Source organism: Eretmochelys imbricata, chromosome 10, assembly GCF_965152235.1.
Source record: "Eretmochelys imbricata isolate rEreImb1 chromosome 10, rEreImb1.hap1, whole genome shotgun sequence".
Lineage (NCBI taxonomy): Eukaryota > Metazoa > Chordata > Testudines > Cheloniidae > Eretmochelys > Eretmochelys imbricata.
The window spans coordinates 80,837,694-80,863,540 of record NC_135581.1 but is presented as its reverse complement, the minus strand read 5'-3'; the positions used below and the strand labels follow the sequence as shown (position 1 = coordinate 80,863,540).

The window sequence follows — 25,847 nt, the reverse complement described above, 5'->3', positions numbered from 1 at the left end:
TCAGAAATTAGCTGTATTTGATGTCTAGAACCTGTGGTCTGGTTTATAACGGACCCAGCAGCTAATGAAAATTCCAAGATGTCATGGGAGTACATCAGTGTCAATATATTACTGGAGTGTGGATAACAACAGAATAGCCTCTAAACCTCTTTTTTTTTTTTTTTTTTGGCAGTTTGGCCCACAAACTTAAAAACAACAAAATAAACCAAAATAAACAAATGAAAATACCCAGTTTACCTGTGTAGGTGGTTTAAAGCCAAGATTGTTCAAGTGTCACTAACAATTTCTAGTTATCCAAATGCCCAGCTTAAGAAACATGAAACAGAGGCACTCACCTCCTGAGTGCCTGCCAGTGGCTGGGTGTGGTACTGCAATCGTTTTCCTGCTCCTGGCACTCTCTGCAAGTTGCCAGCCTTGTTAGGTGGATCTTCAGTGGCTCAGCCCTCCGGTCAAATCACACAGTGAACAATGGACCACTTCTGGGGTAGCAAATAGTTCAACCGTGTATCAGCCCTCACAAGGGTCTTTAGCCTCACCTCTGGGTCCTTTACATCCAGCTCTGTGCTTGGGCTTCTAAAGCAGCTTTGTCCCCTTCTCAGGGCTTAGGCCACCTCGCCAGTGGGGGAACCTAGGCCCACCCACTACTCTAGATTCTAAGCCAGGAACCCCATAAACAGCAGCTACATGCTGCTCCCTTTAATTAGTTGCTGCTGTAGTCCCTTGGCCTCTTCCCACTTGGTCCCTTTACCTTTGGGTTAGGGCTCTCAGGTCCTCTCACTCCCAGGTTTAGCAAATGTAACCAGTCAAGCTCCTTTGGTCCGAGTGGAGCCCCCTTCCTTACCTCTCTTGTTCCAGCCAGGAACAAATCTGCAAGGCCCTGCAGCTCCTTTTAGCTAAGCCTGCTGGGCTCTAGTTGACTGCTTCCTCAAGGCCTCTCTCCTCCACTGGGGCAGGGTTTAGTAGCACCACAGGGCCTCCAGAAGGTGGCCCCAAAGGCCTGGTACACCCAGTCGGAACACCACAAAAGGGCTTGGTTTTCAGAAAGCACCAAGCATCCATATTTTGAAAACCAGGCCCCTTTACAGTGCCTCAAGTAGGTCACACAAAAATCACTAGTCACTTTTGAAAATCTTGGCCTCAAATCTGTTTGGACTAAGGTGGGACACACTCACCTGTACCTAAACGATCTTCAGTATAGGGGCAAATAGGTACCTATATGGATATATGTGGGAATGACTGTTTCTATTTCCATCTGAACTGTGCTGTAAGCAAAAGGTGCTCTGACATCATGTCTGGAGTTTCTTCTCACTGATAGATATGCTCGATGCTATTCAAAGATCATCTCTGTTGTGGTCAGTTGTTTGAAGCCAGAACCTTTTTAAAAGCTTCCTTTACTGAAGAAAACTATTTCTAAGATGTTATGATCCTTGAATCAACCTATCCAAAAGTGAGGAAATAAGTTGATGAATGGTTTCTAACCATACTTAACAGAAGGCCTTGGACACTGAAACAGAACCTCTGAGCAGCAGCATTTTACTCCAAAAGTGAGTATGCACAGGAGGCCCTAAACCTTGCCATTAATACTATCATGCTTCAGTATCCAATTTGTTTCATGGCTTCACAGAATACACCATAACCAGGAAGTAGCAAGTTCCATCAGCTCTCAACTGACATCTGTGGAACAACTAGAGCCAACAGCATACAAGGAATAAACATGCTGTGCTTGGAAGCAGGCACAAGTCTATATATTGCATTGGAGACAGAGAAAAATAATTAAGATCAAGCTTACAGTAAGGAGTACTCACATGTAGTATTACAAGTCTCAGCCTAAAGCAATTCCAGTTTTTCCCAAGTTCACAAAAGGGAGAATTTTGAAGAGAAGAGCAGCACTTGAGATCACACAGGGCTGTTTTCCCAGGCCCAGGAGACCATATCTAATCCTGTATCAATAACTTGACTTAGAGATCTTTAGGGACACCTACCACCTGCTGGAGACAAAACTAGTGGAAAGCCCTGTCCAGGAAAGCCCACTCTGAAAACAAATATCAACATTCACATGATAGCAAGACAGACACGATGGTGATATGATAAAATACATTTTCTTTCCAGTGAATGACTATCTGCCATTACTATCTGCCAAAAGTTTAGGACTCTGAATGCCACTCTCCCAACATCTTTAAAGGTGTTCCATGATTTTCAGAGATAGCTGTGGAATTTGCTATGCCATACAACCATAAAATCGCCACTTAGCCATATTTAAGCTGCCCTTCATTTAATACAAGTCACATTTGATTTTAATCCACTCCAGAAGCTTTATCTTCAAGAGATTTTATTCACTAGTATACTAAGTTATTACTACTGGCATTAAGAGGTTGTACAATATTGTAGTAACCTTTATTTTATTTCTAGGAAACTCAAATTTTCTTCCCAGGATGTTCAAGCTTCATTTTCCCCGTATATTTAGTCTTGCAGATGGGACTTGTTTTACAGTGCTATTCATTAATATAATGTTAAAGACAAGTAATTACAAAAACTAATTTAACAGGTTTTTTATATGCAATGGTGTGTCTGTGTAAAGAATAATATAGCTTTTATGGGTAAAGACAAATGAGGAAGGTCATAAATAAGACATGCTTTCAAGGATTTGGGATAGGGTTATTGTCAGACAAATTTGCTTTTTATTAATAATGCTCTTACCCTTGACTAAGCCATCCAGCTGGTTGACTGAACGGTTTTAATTCCTGTGTAACAAGCCTCACTAGAGCCCGCCTAGAGCTACAAACACAACTGTGTTAAGGGCCCCAGAAACAAAATGGTTGGACCTGGCCCAGTTACAGCATGTCTAAGGATAACATGGGGAAACTATTCCATGGTATCTGTGAAATCAAGCCAACTAGTAGTCCAGTCATCTATGAAGCATTCAAAATTCATACTTTTGTCTATCCCATTTTCCCTTCTAGTAAAACCAGCAAAAATTATGAAAGTGTTTGCTTTTACAAATCACAATGCACCAAAAAAGACAAGCATCCATTTTTCTACCTTTTGATGTCCAGATTTAAGCTTCTGCACATTTGAAAAATCAATGCCCAAATATACAGCTATAAGTATTAAATTGTGATTTGCAGAACAAGAAATCCCATATATGAAACAGAGGTGCCACTTTAGCCAGAACTCTTGACTACAGCATTGAGTAGAGATGGAAACTGTGTTTTTATTTCGTGAATATCATCCAGCGCAGAAGATATATACCCAAGTAGCTTTTAGAAGTCAATTTTTAAAAGAAAAGATGGACTAAGATTTCTTATACTGAAATAGAATGCAAGTGGAATTTAACAAATGTACTCATACAGTATTGGGAGAGGGAAAGAGACGACGGCCGGAAGTTGTTTGTGGAATATCTTAAGTGCAAGAATTAAAGCAACTCACGGTAAAGACTATTTTTGCACTCGGTTTTGTTGCTACTTGGTTTTGGTAGCAGTCATTTAAACCTCTTCAAACTCCAATAGACATGTCCCTCTCTTCAGTCTTGTCAGCTAAAGTAAGTGTTTGATATGGGAACAAACTTGTTTACTCAAAACACAGATGTTTATGCCCCTTCAAGTTAAAGAAAAATTCATCCTCCTTTTTTTTAATATTTTCTTTTACTTTAGAGAGCTGCAAAGTGATCAGTTCTTCATGCCCTAAAGAGTATACACTTTTCTATCCTTTACAAATCACAGAATGATATTGAATTTTTTTACTGTTTACTTAACATGAAATGAAACAAAAGAGTATATTAATTTTAATAAAAGTGTAAATTGTGCAAACAGCTAGAAAGAGGATAAGACACACCAAAAGGCACCTAAAGTTTGCAACAGTAGACTTTGCACTCCATGGTCACAAATTCCCAGGCAGCACCATAGGAGATAGCAGCAGACTGCACCGTCATTCATTACTTGAGATATCTATACAAGTTTCAGTTTACAGCTCAGTATCTAAAGTTCATGTCAATGCTAGATACTGAACTGCATTCTGAAGCCAGTGTACACCCCCCAACAAAGTAACCATGCCTATACCCTGGTGGGCGACCAACAAGAGTAAGGTTTCAGAGTAGCAGCCGTGTTAATCTGTATTCGCAAAAAGAAAAGGAGTACCTGTGGCACCTTAGAGACTAACAAAATTATTTGAGCATAAGCTTTCGTGAGCTACAGCTCAGATATTCCATTTCCTTCCTTGCTATCAGCCCAAGAAGAAAATAAGTGGCAAAATTGTTTTCTGGCTTTGTGGCATCCCTGTTCACAAGACCTCCCTCTGAAATATGAACTCCCTCCCCCTGTGAATTACACCAATAGGCATACAAAAGGGAGTGATTCTAAATTGTCAAAGGCTTGTCTACACATGGAGTTCTTTCTGATTAACTATTCCAGAATAAGAGTGCCCACACCTGGAGTTAATTGGGATTGCGCCAAGTATAGACATACCCAAGTGCTTTGTTACGGCAGAACCAAGTACTATAGGATAGAAATACACATTTGATACTACAAGACCTTTCACCCACCCTGCCTGATGTAGGAGACAGTTTGACAGTGTGTTCACAGCAGTGACAAAGCCAACTTAGAAAGGAACATTACTACAGTATCCACACAGCTTTGGGTAAATTAAGCTTTTTGGGGGGAGGGGAGACAGTGCATTGAATATGCATGTATATCTTGGTATGAGACAGAGAAGCATTTTACTTTAATATTACAGCCCTTTAGTACATTACTGCTTATACCATTCTCAGTGTTTCCACTGCATGATTGTGGAGCCTCCAGTAGGCAAAATACTCCCTGGGGACAACCTCACCCTAAGCTTAAAAATAAGTAAGTTTGACTACTTTTGTCACAAGGAACCCCTAACTTTACTATAATTAGTCACTTGCCAGCACTGTCTCGGTAGGGTTAGTTTCTGTTTCATCTGTATAGTCAATTTCCCTTGGGTTTTTCACACAACAGGGAGAGGGGAAAAAAAACTGTTTAAGATTTTCTTTAAAATGTATAAAAATTGGCAAGGAGACTCAGGGGGCAGAACAGGTGTAGTATCAGTAACCACTTTCAAACTTCTTTATTAAAATTGACAATATTTTAAGTTGTCAGTATCCCTTTAAATCAAAGGTTATCCAGACAAAGAGTCATTTCAAAAAAGATAAATGCAAGACCTATTGGAAGTCTTAAATAGGTATTTGTTATCTATTCGCCCTTGCATTATGATACAGTCTTTAATTACAGGATGACATACCTCGCCCTAGCCCACCCCCACCCCCCCTTTTTTTTTTTAAACAGAACCCATGCTGGACAGTGCTTACTAAGTGAGCAGGTAATCAATATTTTGTTTTTCGACATGTGGACCCATGCCTTATTTACTTCTGTGAAGACTGAATTAATTTTCTCATATGGTTTTCAGTACAGTATCAATGCTTCATAGTTTTCAGAGCAACCCTGAGAGATGCAGAAGTATTATTACCCCCACTTTACAGAGGGGTTCAGAGAAGGGAGACAAGAACTATTAGATTGGCAGATTATCCCATATCTGACCACTGCCATCAGAGAGAGGATACTGGGACAGATGGATTATGGGTCTGATCCAGTCTAGCTATTCTCTTGTTCCTAAGTACATATTAAAGTTTGCACAGTGTAAGTTTAAATTAGACTTACTATTGGAAAGAGAACCGGGGGGAGGGGCGGGAAACCCTAATGAACTATGTACCCTTACCAATGTTTTAAATAAAATATGGTATATTAGAATTGGTCCTTTGAAAATGTAACTATCAGGAAACAAACCTAAAACAAAAACCCTCTTACTGACTTTGTAATGACTGTTACCAAGGAGGAGGGATAGCTCAGTGGTTTGAGCATTGGCCTGCTAAACCCAGGGTTGTGAGTTCAATCTTTGACGGGGCCATTTAGGGACCTGGGGCAGAAATTGGGGATTGGTCCTGCTTTGAGCAGGGGGTTGGACTAGATGACCTCCTGAGGTCCCTTCCAACCCTATGATTCTATGTACGTGGATCGACCCTCATAGGCAGGAGTCTCAGTCAGATGTATTATTATTTGGAAAGATCACAGTTCTAAAGAGAGCAAAAAAGTGCCAGAATATAAGCATATAATCAGACTAACCCCAAGGTTGTTGAGAAATGTCAATTTCCGCTGTTTGTCTCAAATCTGATTTCAGGTTTTAGCCCAGAGATCATTGGGGACAGTGGGAGGACAGGACACCAGCATGGTCCTCATTCAGTAATACTGTTGTGGTCTCTACCCTCTCTCAACACCACTCCCTCACTAACCGCTGAAAACAGTGTTCAGGCACTGAGACCAAGTTGTTTCCCAGTCATCTATTACATTTTCAGAGTGAAAACAACAGCCACTCACACCTCCCTGTCATTCCATGTCCTCCAACCTCGCTGCCATCATCACCCAGCCCTTTCAATGTTTAACATTATTCATATGTACACATTTCCATGTTGTTAGCATAATACACCGCATTTTACCCAATATCCATAATATTAAGGTCCCAAATACCATAGCCAAACCATCCAGTTTTCCAAATACTCCTGTTTTTACTATGTCAACATGTAACATAATTCTCAAAAAAAAAAAAATCACAACTCCTCATGTCTGATTTTGAGCCAAATAAGGAAATGTATTTAAATATTCCAGAATTTTAAACATTAGCATAAAATAGATTTGGTAAGTGCATGCAAGCCCCTTTCGCTTCTAGGTAACTTGTTCAAACCTAGTTAAAAAAGTGATAGACTTCTGGGCACTATCAGCTATTTCAGTGTTTATAAGATCTGTTGGTAATCAGTACAGTTCCCAGTGGGCTTGGGGTGAGGGTGCCACCTATCTATGATGTTATCGGTTTAAAATATGACCATATAGATCATCATTGCAACCACTGTTATACATTTGCAACAAATCTTGTACAAAATGTGGCATGTAAGATGTCTATGAAAAGGTTATGATTGGCTGGTTATGATTACACTATCTGTATGCATATATCATTTTTTGTATTCAAAGTTACGAATATTGGCTCTATGCCTGGATTTCAAATGTTTGCTCCTGGGGTAACGCCCACAAGGTAGTTAGCCAGCACATCTTCGAGGAACTATTCAAATTAAGTGGCTCATTAAGACATTAACAAACACTTAACGGACAATGGGAGATGCTCATCTACACTGAATGGACTGTCCTGCAAACATGCTGTTTGAAGTACAGGTAATGGCTTCTATTGTGTCCAAATCTTCATGCATGGACATGTGACTTGCCCATGTGACTCCAAACACTATCTTGTCACCTTTCAGGTAACAGCCGTGTTAGTCTGTATTCGCAAAAAGAAAAGGAGTACTTGTGGCACCTTAGAGACTAACCAGTTTATTTGAGCATGTAATTTTCCACTAGCTGAGCTGAGGGCTTTGTTTGAAACAATGGGTTCCCTCCACATGACAGAAGAGATAAAAGGCCCTGGAAAACCCTTCATTTTGCCTCTTTTCTGCTCCAGCCTCTGGACTATGAGCTTATATTAATGGAAGCATTCTAACCAAGGAATTGAGGATCTTGCAATGATTTGGAAGCAGCCAGAGACTTGACTTAAACCAGCAGTTTATTCCATTACTGCTACAAGCCTGAACCAAGAACTTTGCAATTACTGTATGTACTTGATTCCTTTAACCAATTTTAACTCTCTACTTACTTTCTTTTTATGAATAAACCTTTATATTTTAGATACTAAAGGATGGGCATCAGCGTGATTTTTGGGTAAGATCTAAGTTATATACTGACTTGGGCATGTGGCTGGTCCTTTGGGATAAGAAGAACCTTTTATTTGAAGAGATTGGTTTTAAAGAACCACTCATCTCTAAGTCTAGTGTTTTTGGTGGTAATACAAGGACTGGAATGCCTGAAGAAACTGCTTTTATGACTTCTTTTTAACCAGTGGGGTGAAGCAGAAGTTTACTTTTGTTGCTGGTTTGGTATATCCTATGGGGAATTAGCCACGAGTCTTGGGGCGTATCTGCCCTATTTCTCAGCAGTGTGTCCTGAATTTGGCATCCTCAGTTGTGGCCCACTGAGGCACGGTTACACTACCACAACTGTTGGGAGGAAAAAATGTTCTTGGTGAAAGAGAGAAAAAGGACTGAGCCATCAATTGATGCAGAGTTTATGCTCTTCCTTCAATGACAATTTTAAGCCAAGATTTTAAAAAGTGACTGGTGACTTTGAATGACCAACTTGATATACCTTAAAAGGCCTTGATTTTCACAAAGCACCAATCCTCTAAAATTCAGACACTCAAAAATCACTAGTCATAAGTCTTGGTTTCACCCTTCCAATCAGCCATTGAACGGAACAGAAGATGTATTCCCTTCCCTGAGCAAGGTCCCTAGATAGCAGCTTGGTAAGAATTTCAGCTGTGGGCAATGGGCTTCTGACCAAAGAGTGTTTTTCCCCCCTGGGCCTTGTGGATGCCTTTGACATCTTATATATCAGCCTCTCTGAGTAGCAAGCGTCTAGAATATTTTTCAAGTACTTGGTGCCTACAAGGACTTGAAAATATACCAGACATTTAATTCATATCTTTACGTTGTCTCTTGTCTCATTCACTGGCTGCCTCAGTAGGGGCAAGGACTGAATCATCCTCTCATCCTTAGGCCTTGTCTATATGAGGAAAGTGCAGTGTATTAACCCATAATTAGAAAAATGTTAACGGCTGTAACAGCTTTAAATATGATTTTGCCTTAGAGTGAACAAAGACAGTTGTGTTATATTTAAAAAAACAAAAACAAACATTAACTGGTCATGGTTAATCCCAAGGCAAAAAAATAACATTAATGTTGTGTACATGTTCCTGCATTCCCCACCCCACCCCGACTATAGACAATGCCCATAGAGACAGTTGTTCTAAGTTAGGGTTGAAGCACATGAACGAGGCAGATAGGAAGCTGTTCTGCAGGAAGAGGGAGTATTTCACTTCTCAGCACCATTAATCTGGCACTCCCCCATTCCCTCCTTCAAACACTACATTTATTTCTTAATAAAAGATTGCCTTAATTTAACTTATTTTCCACCCAATGGAAATAAACCCTGCATTCTAGCTAAAAATGTATATGCCAAATTAAAAATACACAAGTTAAAAAAATCACTAAACAGACTACAGAATAAATCAGGGATGGGCAAACTTTTTGCCCCAAGGGCCAATCTGGGAATAGAAACTGTATGGCAGGCCATGAATGCTCACAAAATTGGGGATGGGGTGTGGGAGGTGGTGAGGGCTCTGGTTGGGGGTGAGGGCTCCGGAGTGGGGTCAGAAATGAGGAGTTATGGGTGTGGGAGGGGGCTCTGGTCTGGGGTAGGGGTGTGGGCTCTGGGGTGTGGCTGGAGATGTGGGGTTGGGGTGCAGGCTCCGGGCGGCACTTACCTCAAGTGGCTCCTGGAAGCAGCAGCATGTCCCTTCTCTGGCTCCTATACAGAGGCACACCCAGGTGGCTCTGCACACTGCCCCATCCACAGGCACCACCCCTGCAGCTCCCTGGCTGCAGGGTTCCCAGCCAATGGGAGCTGCACGGGTAGTGCTTGGAACAGGGGCGGCATACAAAGTGGAGGCCCTCGGCTGCCCTACACATAGGAGCTGGGGGGGGGGGGGGGTTGTTCTGTACCTCATGGAAACACCCTACACTCCCATGTTCATCCTTAAATATGATTCTGTGGTATCTAATGCAAAGTTTGTCATGCTGGGTGTCTTTGGAAGGCTCATGATGTACTGAGCATTGTTGTTATGGTAATGTTATAGTAATCATCATTATAGTAATGTTTAGGTTGTAATTTCATGTATATAGTTATAAGGCTGAAAATGTGTCCTCATGGCTTAAAGCAAGCCCAGGCAAAAACTCACCAAGAACAGAGGGGCAGTTCACACCTCATGAGGGCATGTATGGGACAAACCCAGCCCAGCCTCACAGGAATAAAGGACACTGGCCTAAGTAACAATGGATCTGTTGGACTCTCAAGTGAGTGACCCCCTCTTCCTCTGGTCAGTTTGGAACTGTGATGAGGTAATGCTCACCTGACACTGAAGGGGGGGGAAGCCAAGAGGGAAGAAAGAACATGATAAAGGGAGAAACGTTTGCCTTGCTCTTCCTCTCTCTTCCACCTCCATCTACAGACATTACCACCAAGCAACTGAAGTGCTGATCAAAGGGGAGAGCCTGGCTGAAGGGCAACCAGTCAGCCTGTGGTGAGAAGCACCTAAGTTTGTAAGGGCACTGAAAGCGTTAAGCTCAGCTTAAAATGTGTTTTGCTTTTATTTCATTTAACCAAATCTGACTTATTGTGCTTTGACTTATAATCACTTAAAATCGATCTCTGTCATTAATAAATGTATTTGTTTATTCTACCTGAAGCACTGCATTTGGTTTGAAGCGTGGCAGAGACTCGCTTTGTTAAATTTCTTCGTTAAATTGGCAAACTCATATAAGCTTGCAGCTTCCAGCGGGCATAACTGGACACTGCAAGATGGAGGTTCCCAGGGTTGTGTCTGGAACCGGAGATATTGGCTAGTGTCATTCAGTTGCACAATCCAAGGAGCAGCTTACATGCCAGAGGCTGTGCGTGAACAGCCCAGGAGTGGGGGTTCTCACAGCAGATCAGGGTAAGGCTAGCTCCCAGAGTCGAGGATTGGAGTGACGTAGCAGATCACCAGTCCAGATAACACCAGAGGGGAACGTCACAGTGGGCCGTGGTGTGGCCCGCAACCCTGCTCCCAGGAGCCGCATGGAGTGGCTCCTGACTCTGCTCCCCGGCTGGAGCACCGAAGCGGGGAAAGCCCCAGACCCCGCTCCCCAGTGTGAGCTCGATGGCTGGATTAAAACGGTTGGTGGGACGGATTCTGCCTGTAGGCCATAGTTTTCCTACCCCTGGAATAGATATTGCATTTAGCTCAGCTTTAGCCACACTAATAACTGCTACTAAAATAGCAGTCTAAGAAGATCATAGTTCAACATCAAAGCTATTCGGTCAAGCTTTCCACAGAAAAGAGAAAGTACATTACAAAAACATGAAGGGTGCAAAGTAAGGCACTCGGGAAATTAGGAAGTTATGATGGCTTGTGCAACTTTAACTCAGCCCCTTGTAAGTAAGCCTTTTTCTATCATCACATGCTATTTTTAACATCCCAGATCCCTGCCTCATTCAGAGCACAAGATGGATGGTGCTCAGTGAATGAAACAGCTGGTTGGTATTTCTTCTCATATTTATTGTTAAGCGTATGGCCCTACTTCATTTATCGTACACATCCAAATCCTGCACTGAATAAGGATTTCTTATTTAATAAATCTTTCCAGAGTGATCATCAACGTATTAGCTGTTTGACTCTCTCACATTAATGAATTTATCCTCACAACATCCCTATTACACATATACAGAACTGAGGCACAGAGAAATGAAGTGACTAGCGCAAGATCACACAGGGAGACTGTGGCAGAGAGAGGAACAGAACTCAGACCTCCTGGGTTTCTGTTGCCACAAGTCCATTCATCCTCTTACAGTAAGCTCCTATCACATTCACCTTACACTGTGATTAAGACAATGATGCTCTGGACTTAAACCAATTCACCACACTACACTACTCAGGTGCAATCAGAAAGTGACAGTCCTGAAGAAGATAAAAAGCATACCATCATAGGCACACGGGGACAAATAAAGATAGCACAAGAAATCTTCACATTGTCATTTCCTGCTCGAGTCCTTCACTTCGTGACTTGACCATTTTTATAATGCATTTTTGTATTAAATAAATACCATGAACTTTTTTATATTCAATTAGTTCCTTTTGAGTCCTGCCTCATTCCCAAACACCTTCACTAACCTGTAAGACACAGCACTGCCTATTAAACTTTCCTAAGATACACACGCATGTACAAAAATAGAAAGTTAGCATGCCACTAAAAGATTACAAAAGCCAGTGTGCATGCATAAAGTACATACTCTTATAGTTTTGATAAATCACTAGTTTTAACTAGAGCACCAGAAGTCCCCAAATCAGATGTGCCTAACTGCCAAATTTCAAAGTTTCTACCATTACCAATGTGCTTGAGCTGTTTAAAATAAAAAGTTTTTTTTTCCTTTCACCCATTTCTCCAAAACTGCTGAACAATTGACTCAAGTGTTCAGAAAAAGTTTACTCTAAACTGAGAAAAGTCTCTCAAATTTCATCCAGAAAATGCTTTAAAAAAAGGAATGATGTTACAAGCAATTGAAAATAACCCCTTAGAATGAAAACACTTATGCAATGTCAACTATAGCGGTCCCTATCCGAAATGCCTGCAACAAAAACTGAAATTGTAGCCTCTTCTGATAGCTCACAAAAAGCTATCAGCAAGATGCTCCAGCAGATTAATTGAAGAGATGCTGCCAGGCCAACCTAGGTTCCAAGGTTTTACAAAATCTAGGATAAAGAGTGTTTTGTTTTTATTCCAATTCAAAGTTCTAGAATTAAACTTTCCTCTGCAGCACTTCCAAAAAAAATAACAGAATCATGGAGTGCTACAAAAGCACAGTTAGAGGGCAAGCAGAGATTCAGGTTCAGCCCATTTTTCAAAGTGCTCAAGAATCTACATGCATACTCAAGTAGTCCTGAAAACCGCTATTTCTCATTAGAGGCTGGGATAGAGCTGCTGGTACAAATTTGGGGTCATTTCACCAAGGGATTCCTGAAATACAGTGCATAGGGAGGACCAGTCAGTAAACTTTTCCCATCCATATAACATTGTTGCACATTTCTGTGGCACAGACTATGGTACTGATCTGGACAAAATTGAGATTACCCAACTGAATTTGATCTCAGTACCTTGTGTGACAGAATGGGATAGGTCTCCATCAAACTGGGAACTCCATTTTGTTTTGTGATTTCCACTTTTGTACGATCTCCCATTTTGTGTGCTAACTGCCATTTTGCATTCAGTGTTCAAAAGTCAAGGTCAGTCTATTCCAGACACTGCCCTACCACAGAAGAATGTTGGACACCCCAATGAGGATCACCAATGAGAGTATCCTCAAGAGCCAGCAACTGATTCTACATTGGCCCATCTCAGGGGACAATGGATTTCTTGACACGGGACTCTCTTGGCTGGGACTGGAATTACCCACTGTACGTACGTGACTAAAGGGGATCAGAGACTGTTTTTTTTTTAAGGAGGGGTATGCTTTTTGAGAAGAGGGCCCATTCACCACCTCAGAAGATGGGGCTGAAAGAAAAGAGAGCAGGAAGGGACCTGCAATGCTGACCAGACCTGAGACTCTCAGGGGGAGAGATCAGATTAAGGGGTTGGGATGAAGAAAGAGACACGTCTCAGGACTACAGCGCTCTGCCCCACTCTAATGGTGGCCGGGCCTGCTGGAGGCCTAACAAACGTGGGTCTAACTCCAGCAGCAGAGTCGCATGGTTTTAGACCCAGAGGTTCTAGCTTTGCTCCCCACTGCTGACAACTCACCCATGGCCCATCACAAATGCACTATGAGGCTGGAGCATCCTGAACCAGGTGCAGTGCACTGTATCAACCATGTAAAGGAGCTCAATTCATAACACACGTATGCGGGCCAGGTCTATATTAGGTGAATACACACATTCTTCAACGGGATAGCTAACAAGTTAAAGCCCTAGCCATGACAGGACAGGCTGCAGTTTTACCACGGTAATATTGGTTGAGTTGAAGTATCACCTCGATTAGCTACAGTGAGGTAAAACTACAAGTTGCCCTACCTACACTAGGATTTTAATGTGTTGGCGAACTCACGGTTAAAAAAAAAGAAAGACAGAAAGACAGACACCACCTTCCCCACCTCCTCCCCCCCACACCCCAGGAAGCAAACACTAGCACTTGAACCTGAGCCCTATCCAAAGACTGAATACAAATCTGCCCTCAGCTGATTTCTGAGAATGTCTGGTATGCAGAGTACAACTCAGTCTCATTTCTGCTGGGACGGTAAAAGAGCTTCTTCAGGAAATATTGCCCAAAGTGCAGGCTATGTTATGGAGCAGCAGGTGTAACTCCCCAAATTAAGACTGAAAAATTCTCTTAAACAGAAAGGTTTGCTCGAAGTGCTCTATAATCTACACAAGTAAGATGACTGTTTTGAAAACTGGTATGCCACAACAAGGATAGACTCTGTAGTATAAAATTCAGAGTCACGTGGCCAAGAAATTCAAGAGATACAAGTATCAGAGGGGTAGCTGTGTAAGTCTGTATCCACAAAAACAACCAGGAGTCTGGTGGCACCTTAAAGACTAAGATTTATTTAGGCATAAGCTTTCGTGGGTAAAAACGTAACACCACTAATTTGGGCCTGAATAGGGACTGGGAGAGGCTGGCTCACTACAAAAGCAATTTTCTCTCTCTTGGTATTGACGCCTTCTCATCAATTATTGGGAGTGGAGCACATCCACCCTGACTGAATTGGCCTTATCATCACTGGTTCTCCACTTGTAAAGTAACTCCCTCCTCTTCATTTGCCAGTATATCTATGTCTGTATCTGTAATTTTCACTCCATGCATCTAAAGAAGTGGTTTTTTACCCACGAAATCCTATGCCCAAATAAATCTGTTAGTCTTTAAGGTGCCACCGGACTCCTCATTGTTCCTGAGATACAGGCTCCCTCCCCACCCAGAAAAAGCAAACTGCTTCTAAAATTCAGATTTATCAACTTTTTTGCATGGCTGACCTTCTTATATCAGTAGACTGACCCTGAGTTCAGCTATTCAATGGTACCAGTTTGGAAATATTTCTATAATACATTACAAAACTCTTACTATCCCTGCTTTTCATGTTTGGCCCTCTACCACCTATTGTTTCTTCAAAAACTCTTTATGCATGACATGGTGGTGTGGGGGCAGTGTCCTGATTATGACTATCTACCACATTGAAAATGACACCAGAGAAGCCAACACAGAGGACCCAGAAAGGACAAATCAGTTCTGTGACAGGAGAAGCTCACTGAATTCCTTCTATGCATGGATCAGTTCTCCTGCTAGGCATGAGGGATCAGGTCTGTGTTGGGAGCTGGGAACAGGCATGCAGTGATGAGATCAGGGGAAGAGGGAGAACACCTACTGAGATGAATGAAATACTTCATACCTCTGTGAGCCTCCCATTCTGCAGAAAAGTGTACTGCAGCCCTTCCCACACACTAGCCAAAATTGGAGTAAGGAATAGGAGTAGGTCACCACACACACCCACCCCAAACGGATATTTCCATTGATAACTGAAATTCACAGCTAGGGAAAGTAAGAAAGATATCACTTGATATCCTTAAATCAAACTTATTAGTTATTTACTTTGTATATTTTAACGTTATGTTGATAGCTTTAAAACTTAAAACACAAAGTAACCTTTTGAATCTGAACATCTACTGTCATCAAATAATTGTCTGCCCCCCCAAGTTTCTGCAACTGTGAAAATTTAAATAAATAGAAAAATGCTTAAAAATAAACAGATACTATCAAAATTATTTTTAAAAATATAAAAACCAAGTTCTGCCAAGCCTAGCTATGAGTCATTTCCCCTCTCCCTCGCTGTCTCCACCTGGCGGATAAACTCCTCACATCCCATCGTGTATCATGTTCCTTCCTATTAGTGGCCCCTGCAACCTTAGTAGGAGCATGGTGGGACCAGGAGGAAGGCATACCTGACAGATAAGTGATGTGTCCAGAAATTCCCCTTGTGTACCTCAGTCATGCTCCCTTCACTACCACCACTGCCTCAGAAAACAAGGGAAATTTACTGCAAAAAAAAGCTTCATTAATGCAGAGTTAAGGTTGTTTAGCCTTGTCTCATATGTGTTAAGAACATGGAAGGTGGCTAAACTTAAACCTCTGAAAACCAGGAAGGAGAATTAAGGTAACGTCTCCCACACCACACCCCAACGCAATCTTTACTCTGCCCCAAATCATCTGCCAGAGATAACAGAACTGTGTCCTTTCAGAGCACGTAAAGGCCTAGGATGAAAGTCACATTTAGGATGGGCCAAGTGAACACAAGCTAGCTAAGCCCAACCTCCACTCAATCACTTCACTTACTCCAAACAAACCCCCAAAGACTTGCCAGAAGTTAATACCTGTTCATCCATGGCCTAAGGGTTCCCTGAGACATCACCTTTGGCTCCCTAACTGAACCTTGTGGTACCCTCTGATGTATTCAAGCAGACTGGTAGAACCTCTCCCCAGATAAATAATTACTCCTGAGGGCATTCTATGCCAAAGTATTAAAAATTCTGCACCAAAAACTTAAATTCTGCGCACAGTCCCATCCTCTCCTGCTACAAGCCGATCCAGCACTAGCAGCTGATCCCGGTGCAGGGCAGGAGCCAGTGGCTGGGGTGTCCCAAGTCCTGAGGTGATTTACCTCTCAGCCGGCTGTTCCGGGTGCCTGAAATGATGTACCTGCACCACTAGAGAATGATGCATGACTGCTCTTGCAGCTTCCCTTTGATTCCCTGTAAGAAAGCCATTTTTCTGCGGGGAAGCAAAGAAATCTGTGGGTGATATGAATTCTGCATACGTGTAATGGTGCAAAATTCCCCCAGGAGTAAACAATGCAGAACAGAAGATGCACAGCTGTACCTGAATGTTAGTGCAAATGTCGAGCTGGGGTGGGCACAGAATATGCAAGTATCAGAACAGAATGAAACTCTTACAGTCCCATACCTAGAGGAACGTCAGCTTCTGGAGGAGACAGTGGACCCATTCTAGCAGCCTTGAAACTCTTCAGACATTTACAGGACTCTTTCATGCATTCTTAGATTTTAATGCTAAGAGGCTTAGGTTTTAGAGCCAATCATCTAATCAGACCTCTTGCATAGCAGCCCAGAAAACAGGTATCCCGGCTTCCTCTATCGGCTCTTCTCACTTAGCAAGCTGCTGTATCTTGCCCTGCCACAACAATTCTTGAATCAACAGAGCTACATCTAACACAACGAGGATTAGCAAGAGCATATGAAGAGGAACACAGACCTAGAAATGAGTCAGTCACAACATAGAACATGGCTGATTTTGCTAGGAATAGGGCAGGTTTGATTGGTCCAAGTTCTTATTGCCAGGTCAAGGGGGACAGAGTGAAAGTTCTGTGGAGACATGCCATGGAATATATTGCCTTAAACTGTATTTTTTGTTTTCAAAGGTTTAAGTTTAGCATCCTGTGTGTTCTGAGAAAGTACTAGACAACCTTAACTCTGCATTAATCAAGTTTTTTGGCAGTCATTATATTTAAGCACGAGAGCCAAAAAAGACTAATTTTTGTTGCCTGATGAAGACAACAAATTCCAAAAGTAGACAATTGTTGAGAATTGTATTTTTAAAAAATTCTTTCACTTTTAACAACCAAAGAAGTTAACAAAGAGAATCTACTTTTTAAAGATACGATTTTTAAATTTTTCCTTTTCAGGAACCATTTACACTGAGAAGAATTAGTTTTACCATGTGAAATTTGTACATAAGTAAACATTTTCCCTCTGAAAATGTTCTCAGTATTATTTAGATGATATAGTGTTGCAATAGTGACAGAGCAATAAACAGTACAATCCATGAGAGAATCAACAGAGGCAAATCCTGAGTTTTATCAAGAGGATTCTTTAGAGTTCAGCCGTGCAAGCACATGTCAAAGTAGCCAGCCAAACAACGCACTTCCCCAAAAGCAAAGTTTCTCTTTGGTTAAAATTCAGATGTGTCTACAAAAATCAGAATCAAGGTTCCTACTCACAACGAACAGCAGTAGTTCAGGCATTTGAGGTATAAAAGGTGTAGTAGGTACGCAGTAGCACCCTTATGAGACAAAACCACATTTACACTCTGCATCAGCCTTGTAGTTCTCCTAAGGTCTTGATTTCCTTCTACACACCAAGATATAAAGGAGCCTTGAATCAGAAAGGCACCTTAATGTCTTCATTGGAGCCACAGCACCCGAAGCACAGCAGTAACAGCCAGAAGAGAGAGAAAGGCATTTCTGATACAAGCTTAAGTGCAGAAAAAAATTCTGCCTACAAACAGAACCAAAAGGGCTGACCACCAATATTTTGAGGTGAAAGGAAAGAAGAGCGCTGAACCTACTTCAGTCACAAACGCTCTGGGATCTTAGGTGATCTCAACGTCCAGAGTGCTTTCTCCTCCCCCACAAAATAACCCTTTTAAAGTCCTTGGTTCGCAGCATGAAAAGTAGTTTCTGCTATGGCCTCATAAGCATTATTGCAATCAACAGAGATTACAAGAGATACTTAAGGAAATGGAGAGACCAACAACTCAGAGGGAATGGAAGGGATGAGAGTATTTCAAAATAATTAAACCTCAATTGTTGAAAAGTTTGGGGGTTTGGTGCTAAGGAAAATAGTAATCAAAATGTCAGGTTCTATAGGAACAGGTTACAGGGACTAAAACAACTATGCTAAACACAGTTGTGACAAGTTTTCACCTATCTTTACGCTTCACATAAAGGTAGGTCAGAGTTCATGTCACACAAATCAAATTAAGAGACTCACAAATACCCATTTTTGCTAAGAATGAAGAGGCACAGTATCTATTTGTTGTGTATACATCCTGCTGTATGGGATACCCTTTAAAAAGATTCCCTTACGTGTCTGCCCACAACCTTTCCCCACAAATGGCCAAATAAGCTGAAACCTCTCTCTGGCCTCTAAAAATGCCAGGGAAGGGGGAAATCAACCTAGAGCAGGGGTCATCAATAGACAGACCATGGGCCAAACCCGGACTGCCAGACGCTTTTGAACAGACTGCAACATCTTTTTATTTGTTATTGGTTTTGTATTATTTTCTCCAGAGTCTGGACCTTGACAATATCTTGACCAAGAAATTTGGACCTTGACAAAAAATAATTGATTACCCCGACGTTTAGGGTAAGGCTAACAGATATCCTTTACCTATACTTTTCAAAGCAAACAAAAACAAACTTCCAATCTTTTGATAATCATATGATTTGTATTACCATAGCACTTGATATCTTGATTGTACAATCAAAAGGGAAATTAACGAGAAGTTTCATGGAAAAAATAACTCATCAGCATTTATTAAACTACTATAAATAATTATTGGCTCCTACACCTTTCCTCCTCTTTCTCTCAGAGGTCCATGAATAAAAATTCCACTCCTAACCCCTTGAACAATTTACCAAGGGTTGTGGCGGATTCTCCATCACAGGGAATTTTTTTTGAAAGGTATGCGTTAGGAACTATTTTGGGCAGCTTCTTTGGTCTCTGTTATACAGGAAGTGAGGCTATATGATCACAACAGTCCCTTCTGCCCTTGGAATCTAATAATACACCTCTCTGCAAATACTTTAGAATGGCCTCTACTGAAGCATGAGCCCTTCACAAGTGTGTGCACCCTATGTGTGCGTGCAACAGAATGAAATGCGGTGGGTGGACTTTTACAGCAGAAGGACGATGCACAGCAGCCCATTTTATTCATTTGATCTTTGCAGTTCCAGAGTGAGCAAAAGCTTAAAGAAAGACACCCAGTTCAAAATACATTGGAAACCATGACCAATGCTGGCAAAAGTAAGTATGAAAATAACGTGCTCTACTGACTCACAAGTGAGAAAGAAACTTAAAAGCACAGAAGTGTGCAAGGCAAAATATAAAAGGATTACGTAAAGATGCCTGTCATTAAAAAAATTCTGTACATAAAATGCTCATCCAACATTGAAATAGGTAGCTTTTGTTTTTTAGCACTGGCAATACAATTTAACTTAACGGCCATACAGCACGTCCCCTACTAGGAAACCCATATATCATTATTATTACGACCTGAAAGCATTGCTACTAATGTGTCCCCATTATAACAGCTTCCCTACATGTAGCAAAAGAGTATTTCCTATTTGAATTTTTTTAAATCAGTTTGTACCCAATTTTTTGTGTTAATGCTATTATGTATTTCATTCCACCTCTTGGTTCACTTTTTTAAAAAACAGAAATTGTATCCAACAAGAAACACACCAGGGATCTGTTCAATACCCAAAGCCACTTTCTTAAAATGAGAGAGAACAAAGGAGGAAACCTCCCAGCATGCGCTTTCCAAACCAGCTTCTTAGGACCACATCAAGACAGACAATACTAAAGCACAAGCTTTTCTTTTTTATTCTTTGATCCCTGTATAACAATTGATTATCCAAAACTGTGTAATGGTTACCAAAAGACTCTAGTACCAGGCAAAGATCAGAATAATCTAATTCTTCCATTCTTGAAATCGGTTAATACTGAAGGAAAGGTTTAATCACCCAAGTATACAAACTCCAATTAGAAAGAGCTTTAAATAGCATACCTTGAGATAAATTAGAATCTGCATGCAGTTGTATGGGATATGCGGGGGTGGGGGGTGTTTAAGAAAATTAACACACATCTCTTCTTAGAGTTAGGGAAGTAAAACAGACTAAAATAGACTTTCAAAAGCAGCCATGTTTCATAGAAAAGGGATGAAAACAAAATATTGGTTCAATTTATTCAGAACTTTTAATACACCAAGAAATATAGTAATCTTATGCCCAAGATCTGCAAAAGACATTTGATGTTATATGAATGTTTTCTAACAGCACAAAAATGATCAAGTCATGTAGAATATTTCAGTCCTTTTCATCTTAGGAAACAGGACATGAATGTAGGCTTTACACTTTTGTCTAAAAATTGTACCTATTACAAGTAACAGTGACTGAGAAAAACAGTTCTAATTTTTTTTTCCAATTTTACTTTAAATATTTCACACTATATGTATAATCAAGGTCACTGTTTTCTCTGTATAATTCTGTAGATCCTTCACACAAACAAGACAGGAAAATGTTATCTAAAGACAAAAACTGGCACTAGACGCTCAGAGGCATATACCTTGCAACTACTTGGTTGGAGTTTTGTTTTGTTTAAGTTTACTAGATTTCAAGTTGATGATAGTCCTTTAATTGGTCTGTGGATAAGAGAAGAGGACAACAATTTTGCCTGAGAAAAATAAAATGCTAAAGGAACTCAATTGTTCACTTTGTAAACAGAAATTTTAATGTGTCTTAAATTCTGATTGAGAGTTTTCATTCAAGTAAATCCCCTTTTAACTTCAAACCTAGGATGAGGAAAACTGATTTATTGGGGTATATTCTTACTTAATATATTTATTTCACCCAACTTCCAACATAACATATGACACCTTACTGTTAACACACTTCCTGTAAAGATTTGCTCCATCTAGCATTTTAAATAATAGGATTTCTCAGGAGGCTTACAACACAAGGTGTCTCCCCACTTCCCTCCACCAAACTAATGCCACCCATAATTCAGTAAACAGATCTGATATCACCTGATGTTTCTTGTTTCACAACATGCAAAGAAAAAGATGAAAAGGGAAGAATAGAGAGTCTGAAAAAAACGTATTTGACCTTGGCAGGTGGAAAGCTTTCCATGGCAAAGTAGGGAGCCCCTAGTCCATCAATTTGTAAAGACTATAAGATTGTGTTGGTTATAAATTACAACATTAACCCTTATGGCTACAAATATAATCTTCCAAATGTACATCTATGCAGTGTTGCCCTCTCAGGTCTGGCCTTCCTAAGCAGCATCAGTGTGAAATTAACAAGCCACTAGTCAGTTTCAGAGCTATCATTCAGAACCCTGAAGGCAGCAGTGAAACTGAAAAGAATCATCTCAATTTCTTTCTGCTGCTGGTTGGGAAAGCAATGAACTGCAGCAGCACAGGCTGGCATAGGAAAAGACCAACAAACAGGAGAGAGAAAAAGGCAAAAATAGACACAGAAGACAAGAGATGGAGAAGAATAATGGATACAAATACAGCCCTATGCTGAGAGCAACGGGGAAGCTAGGGAAGAAAGAGTAAGAAAGTCCTCCTATCCTTTCTTTCAGCAGCTAAAACACCCCTCCCATCTCTCCACAAACACAGTCTCAGGAGGCTCTGAGATGGCAAAGGATGGGAGCGTCAAATTTATCAGACCTTTGAGGTACTGATACAAGTGACTATTCTAGTAGGAATCCCAGTCCTCTCCCCCACTTCCTTCCACCAAACTAATTCCACCTCTCACCCATCCAAAAAAAATCTTGGGTATCAGTTTCTGCCTGGTAGCTGGCTGGCTGGCAAATTTTACAATCCATCCAAACCAACCAATCTCAAAAACATTCACTACTAAACATATCAACTAAGCCCATTGCTGTTAGGTTAGAGTCAGTCAGCAACATGCTCTCCTGTATTTTCTATACTAAGATGAATTAAGTAGTTAAGCAGGGAAAACAAACTTCAACATTTTATCTTTAACATTATATAGACAGCAAAATTTTTAGAAGGCTGGGGGAGGAGGAAGGGCTTCCTAAGGTCTCATGCAATATCACCAGCAAGATCTCTCTGAAAACAAGAAGCAGTGGAGGATATTAACAGGATTCATTCATCTTCAGCTGGCACAGAGAATCACCATCATCGCATACACAGACCCCAAAGGAGCTAATGACCTTCCTGAACAGGCACGGAATGTTAAAAAAACACCTCTTCACAACCTGACTATGCACACAATACCCACAATAACTTCCCTCCCCACTGTATTTTCCACTGAATGCATCCGATGAAGTGAGTTGTAGCTCATGAAAGCTTATGCTCAAATAAATTTGTTAGTCTCTAAGGTGCCACAAGTACTCCTTTTCTTTTTTCACAATAACTTTATACATATAGTATATGTATTTGGGTCATGCACCCAAAAACAAGTGACATAAACCTTAGATGGACACTAAGAGGGAAAAGACAGACAGATATTTTAAGGAAAGGGGATTCCCTCAGACACATAATAAACATTACACATTATATACTCTAAAACCTCTTACTGTGGACCTCATGATGCTTCATGCTGATCAGAAATATATAGGGGTTGGAGGAAAGAAAAGGGGGAAACACATACATACACATACCGTAACATATAAGATTTCCATTTTGATCCTCAAAGTTATTTGCACTTTACTTTTATTTTAAAGAGTCAGCGTGAACAGCAGCTTTTGAGATAAACTTAGTTCATTTTTTGTATTATATCAAGTTGTGAGCAACGTGTTTGGTTTCTCTCTTTGGTTACTACTACAAATATCAGGTTGGATGTGTTGTACAAATAAAGTTATACTGTCTCCTCAAATCTATGATGATCTCTGTCTGAGAGGATCCACCCATACCAAGTTTGTTCATTCAGACATCAAGTATCTCATTTTAGGATTTGTTTTGAAGCAGATTTTTCAGAAATCTCTCTTGAAGGATTAGTTGCAAATATGCATTCTAATGAGACTTTAAAACTCTCATTTAAATAATCTCCTTTATTCAACTTATCAAACCCAGAGACAGACACATTAAGTGAGGGGACAGAGGAAAGGTTCTCTCATAAGAACGGCCACACTGGATCAGACCAATGGTCCATCTAGCTGAGCGTTCCAACAGCGGCCAATGCCAGGTGCCCCAGAAGGAATGAACAGAACAGGTAATCATCAAGTGATTCATCCCCTGTTGCCCATTCCCAGCTTCTGGCAAACAGAGGCTAGGGATGTTTCAGAGCATGGTTTTGGATCCCCGTCCATCCTGGCTAATAGCCATTGATTGACCTATCCCTCCTTGAACTTATCTAGGGTGTTTTTTTTTTAAAACTCTGTTAGAGTATTAGCCTTCACAACATTCTCTGGCAAAGAGTTCCACAGGTTGACTGTATGTTGTATGAAGAAATACTTCCTTTTCTGCGTTTTAAACCTGCTGCCTATTAATTTCATTTGGTGACCCCTAGTTCTTGGGTTATGAGGAGTAAACACCACCTCATTTACTTTCTCCAAGTTCTTTCCTCTCAAAGAGAGGTAACACCCACCACCTTGATTTCCTTCTATCCCCCCTTTTCTGAGAGTAATTGGGGGCTTTAATTATAAAGCAAGGGAGGCTGTCAATTCAGGGAAATTTAAGGACAGTTCCTCTTCCAGCCTCATAACATACATAGCAACCCGATCCAGCAGATTCCCTCCCCCTCTTGTACTAACTAAAGCATCTCTCCATAGGGGTCCATTTAAAAACTTTGCTGAGTGCTCAGAGAAGGGGGAAGGGTGAGCACGGAGAGGAGGATCTGTGGCACTAGCAATCCTCCTCCCTCCCCAGTGAGACACGGAAAGAGTATTTATGCCTGTATCTGTAATTTTCACTTCATACATCTGAAGAAATGTTTTTTTTTACCCACAAAAGCTTATGCCCAAATAAATCTGTTAATCTTTAAGGTGCCACCGGACTCCTCATTGCTTTTGTGGATACAGACTAACACAGCTACCCCTCTGATACTTGAAAAAGAGAGAGGCATCCTCCTCCTGTAAACACCACTAAATCACTCCCTTCTTCTCTTTAGCCTTTTTATTTGCATTCTAGCTGAGCAAACCCTCCAAGAAAATACAACCAACGGTACTACACGCCACCACCACTTGTGTTTACTTCCTGAGGCAGAGCCCCATGTCAGTAGCCCTTCGTACAACACTAAATGGTCTCCCTCTCCTCCCCATTGGGAGCTGGATATTTGGGGTGCAGGGATAAGCTACCTCCTTCAAACACTCTATGTATCTGGGGGAGGGGGAAAGTCCCAGCAGGAGCATGGAACCTAGGACAACACAATCCACCCCCGGCCCCCCACGCTGTGAGCGTGAACCCTGGGGGCCGAGGGGATGGACATACTAATCCTAGGTGAGGGGAGCCTCAGCTTCCTGCTCATCCCAGTCCTTCGAGACCCCCACCCCGGGAAGGCTTAAGGGGCAGAATTGGCTGTGCAGCACAGCAGGGAGCACGGTCTCTGGGGCTCGGGTCTCCCCCCACCCCCGGCCGCTGCGGGGGAGGGCAGCTGCTGAGAGGGCTGGGGGGGGGGTGTCAAAGACAGGTCCCGTGTCCGTCCCGTCCCCCCCATCTGTCCTGGCCCCCTCAGCCCCTGCTACTGCGCTGAGGGGAGGAGCAGGGCAGGTTCCCGCCACCCCTCCCGGGTGATGAGGAGAGAGGGGCATGGGGAGGCCGAGTGCAGCTGCGGGGGGAGGGGGGGAGGGGAGAAGCTCTGAGCTGGCCAGGGGAGAAGGACAAACACCCCCCCCCAATCTGGCTCAGCCCCTGCTGAGGAGGGGCAACCCCCCACCCCCTGAGAGGAGCGGGCTGTGGGGACAGGCGGGGGACGGGGTGCAGATGGGGGAGGGGAAGGGCAGCCCCCCCCAGCTGCTGAGGGGGGCGGGGAGCAGCTCTAGCCAGGCGGGGTCGAAGGACCGGTCCCCCCCGCAGACTTGGCCCCTCAAGCCCCTACTACTGAGTGTGTGTGTGGGGGGGGGGGAGTGCGGTGGCAGCAGCCTCCCCAGTAGCAGGCAGGGCCCGGGGGCCGCTCGCCCCCCGCCGAGCCCGGCGCTACAGAGGGGACCGACCCCGGCGGCGCGGGCGACCCGAGCGGCGCGGGGAGGGGGGATCGCGCAGGGAATTGAAGCTGCGCTTTACCTTTAGTTCCGCACTGTCCGCCATCTTGTAACTCCGGGCGCAGGCGCAATGAACCCCGCCGGGACCCCGCCCCGCACGCAGCGCGCTGCGTTTGAATCGCACGGCGCCATTTTGTCCCCGCCCCGCCTCCCCCGGGCGCGGGGGGCGCCGCCTGTCTGCCCTGTAGTGGACCCCCGCGGCCGGCCCGGAGTCGGGGCCTGGCCCCTTACACCGCTGGCGGGGACCCAGGGCCCGGCCCCTTACACCGCAGTGCAACAGCCCCGCATCCCGAGCCGGGGGGGCAACGCATGTCAGACCTGGGGGGCAGAGGACACGGGGGGGGGTAGTTGAT

The 25,847-nt window shown here is 42.5% G+C and overlaps 1 protein-coding gene across 1 annotated transcript in view; it reads right to left on the bottom strand.

Moving 5' to 3' along the window:
• PIAS1 (protein inhibitor of activated STAT 1) overlaps nt 1–25,548 on the bottom strand; it is a 90,926-nt gene extending 65,378 nt beyond the window's left edge. Inside the window, exon 1 of the mRNA XM_077827790.1 lies at nt 25,517–25,548. Within this exon, the coding sequence (XP_077683916.1) occupies nt 25,517–25,540 (24 nt within the window). The 5' untranslated portion in view covers nt 25,541–25,548. The remainder of the gene's footprint in view (nt 1–25,516) is intronic.
• Nucleotides 25,549–25,847: the final 299 nt, after the last annotated feature.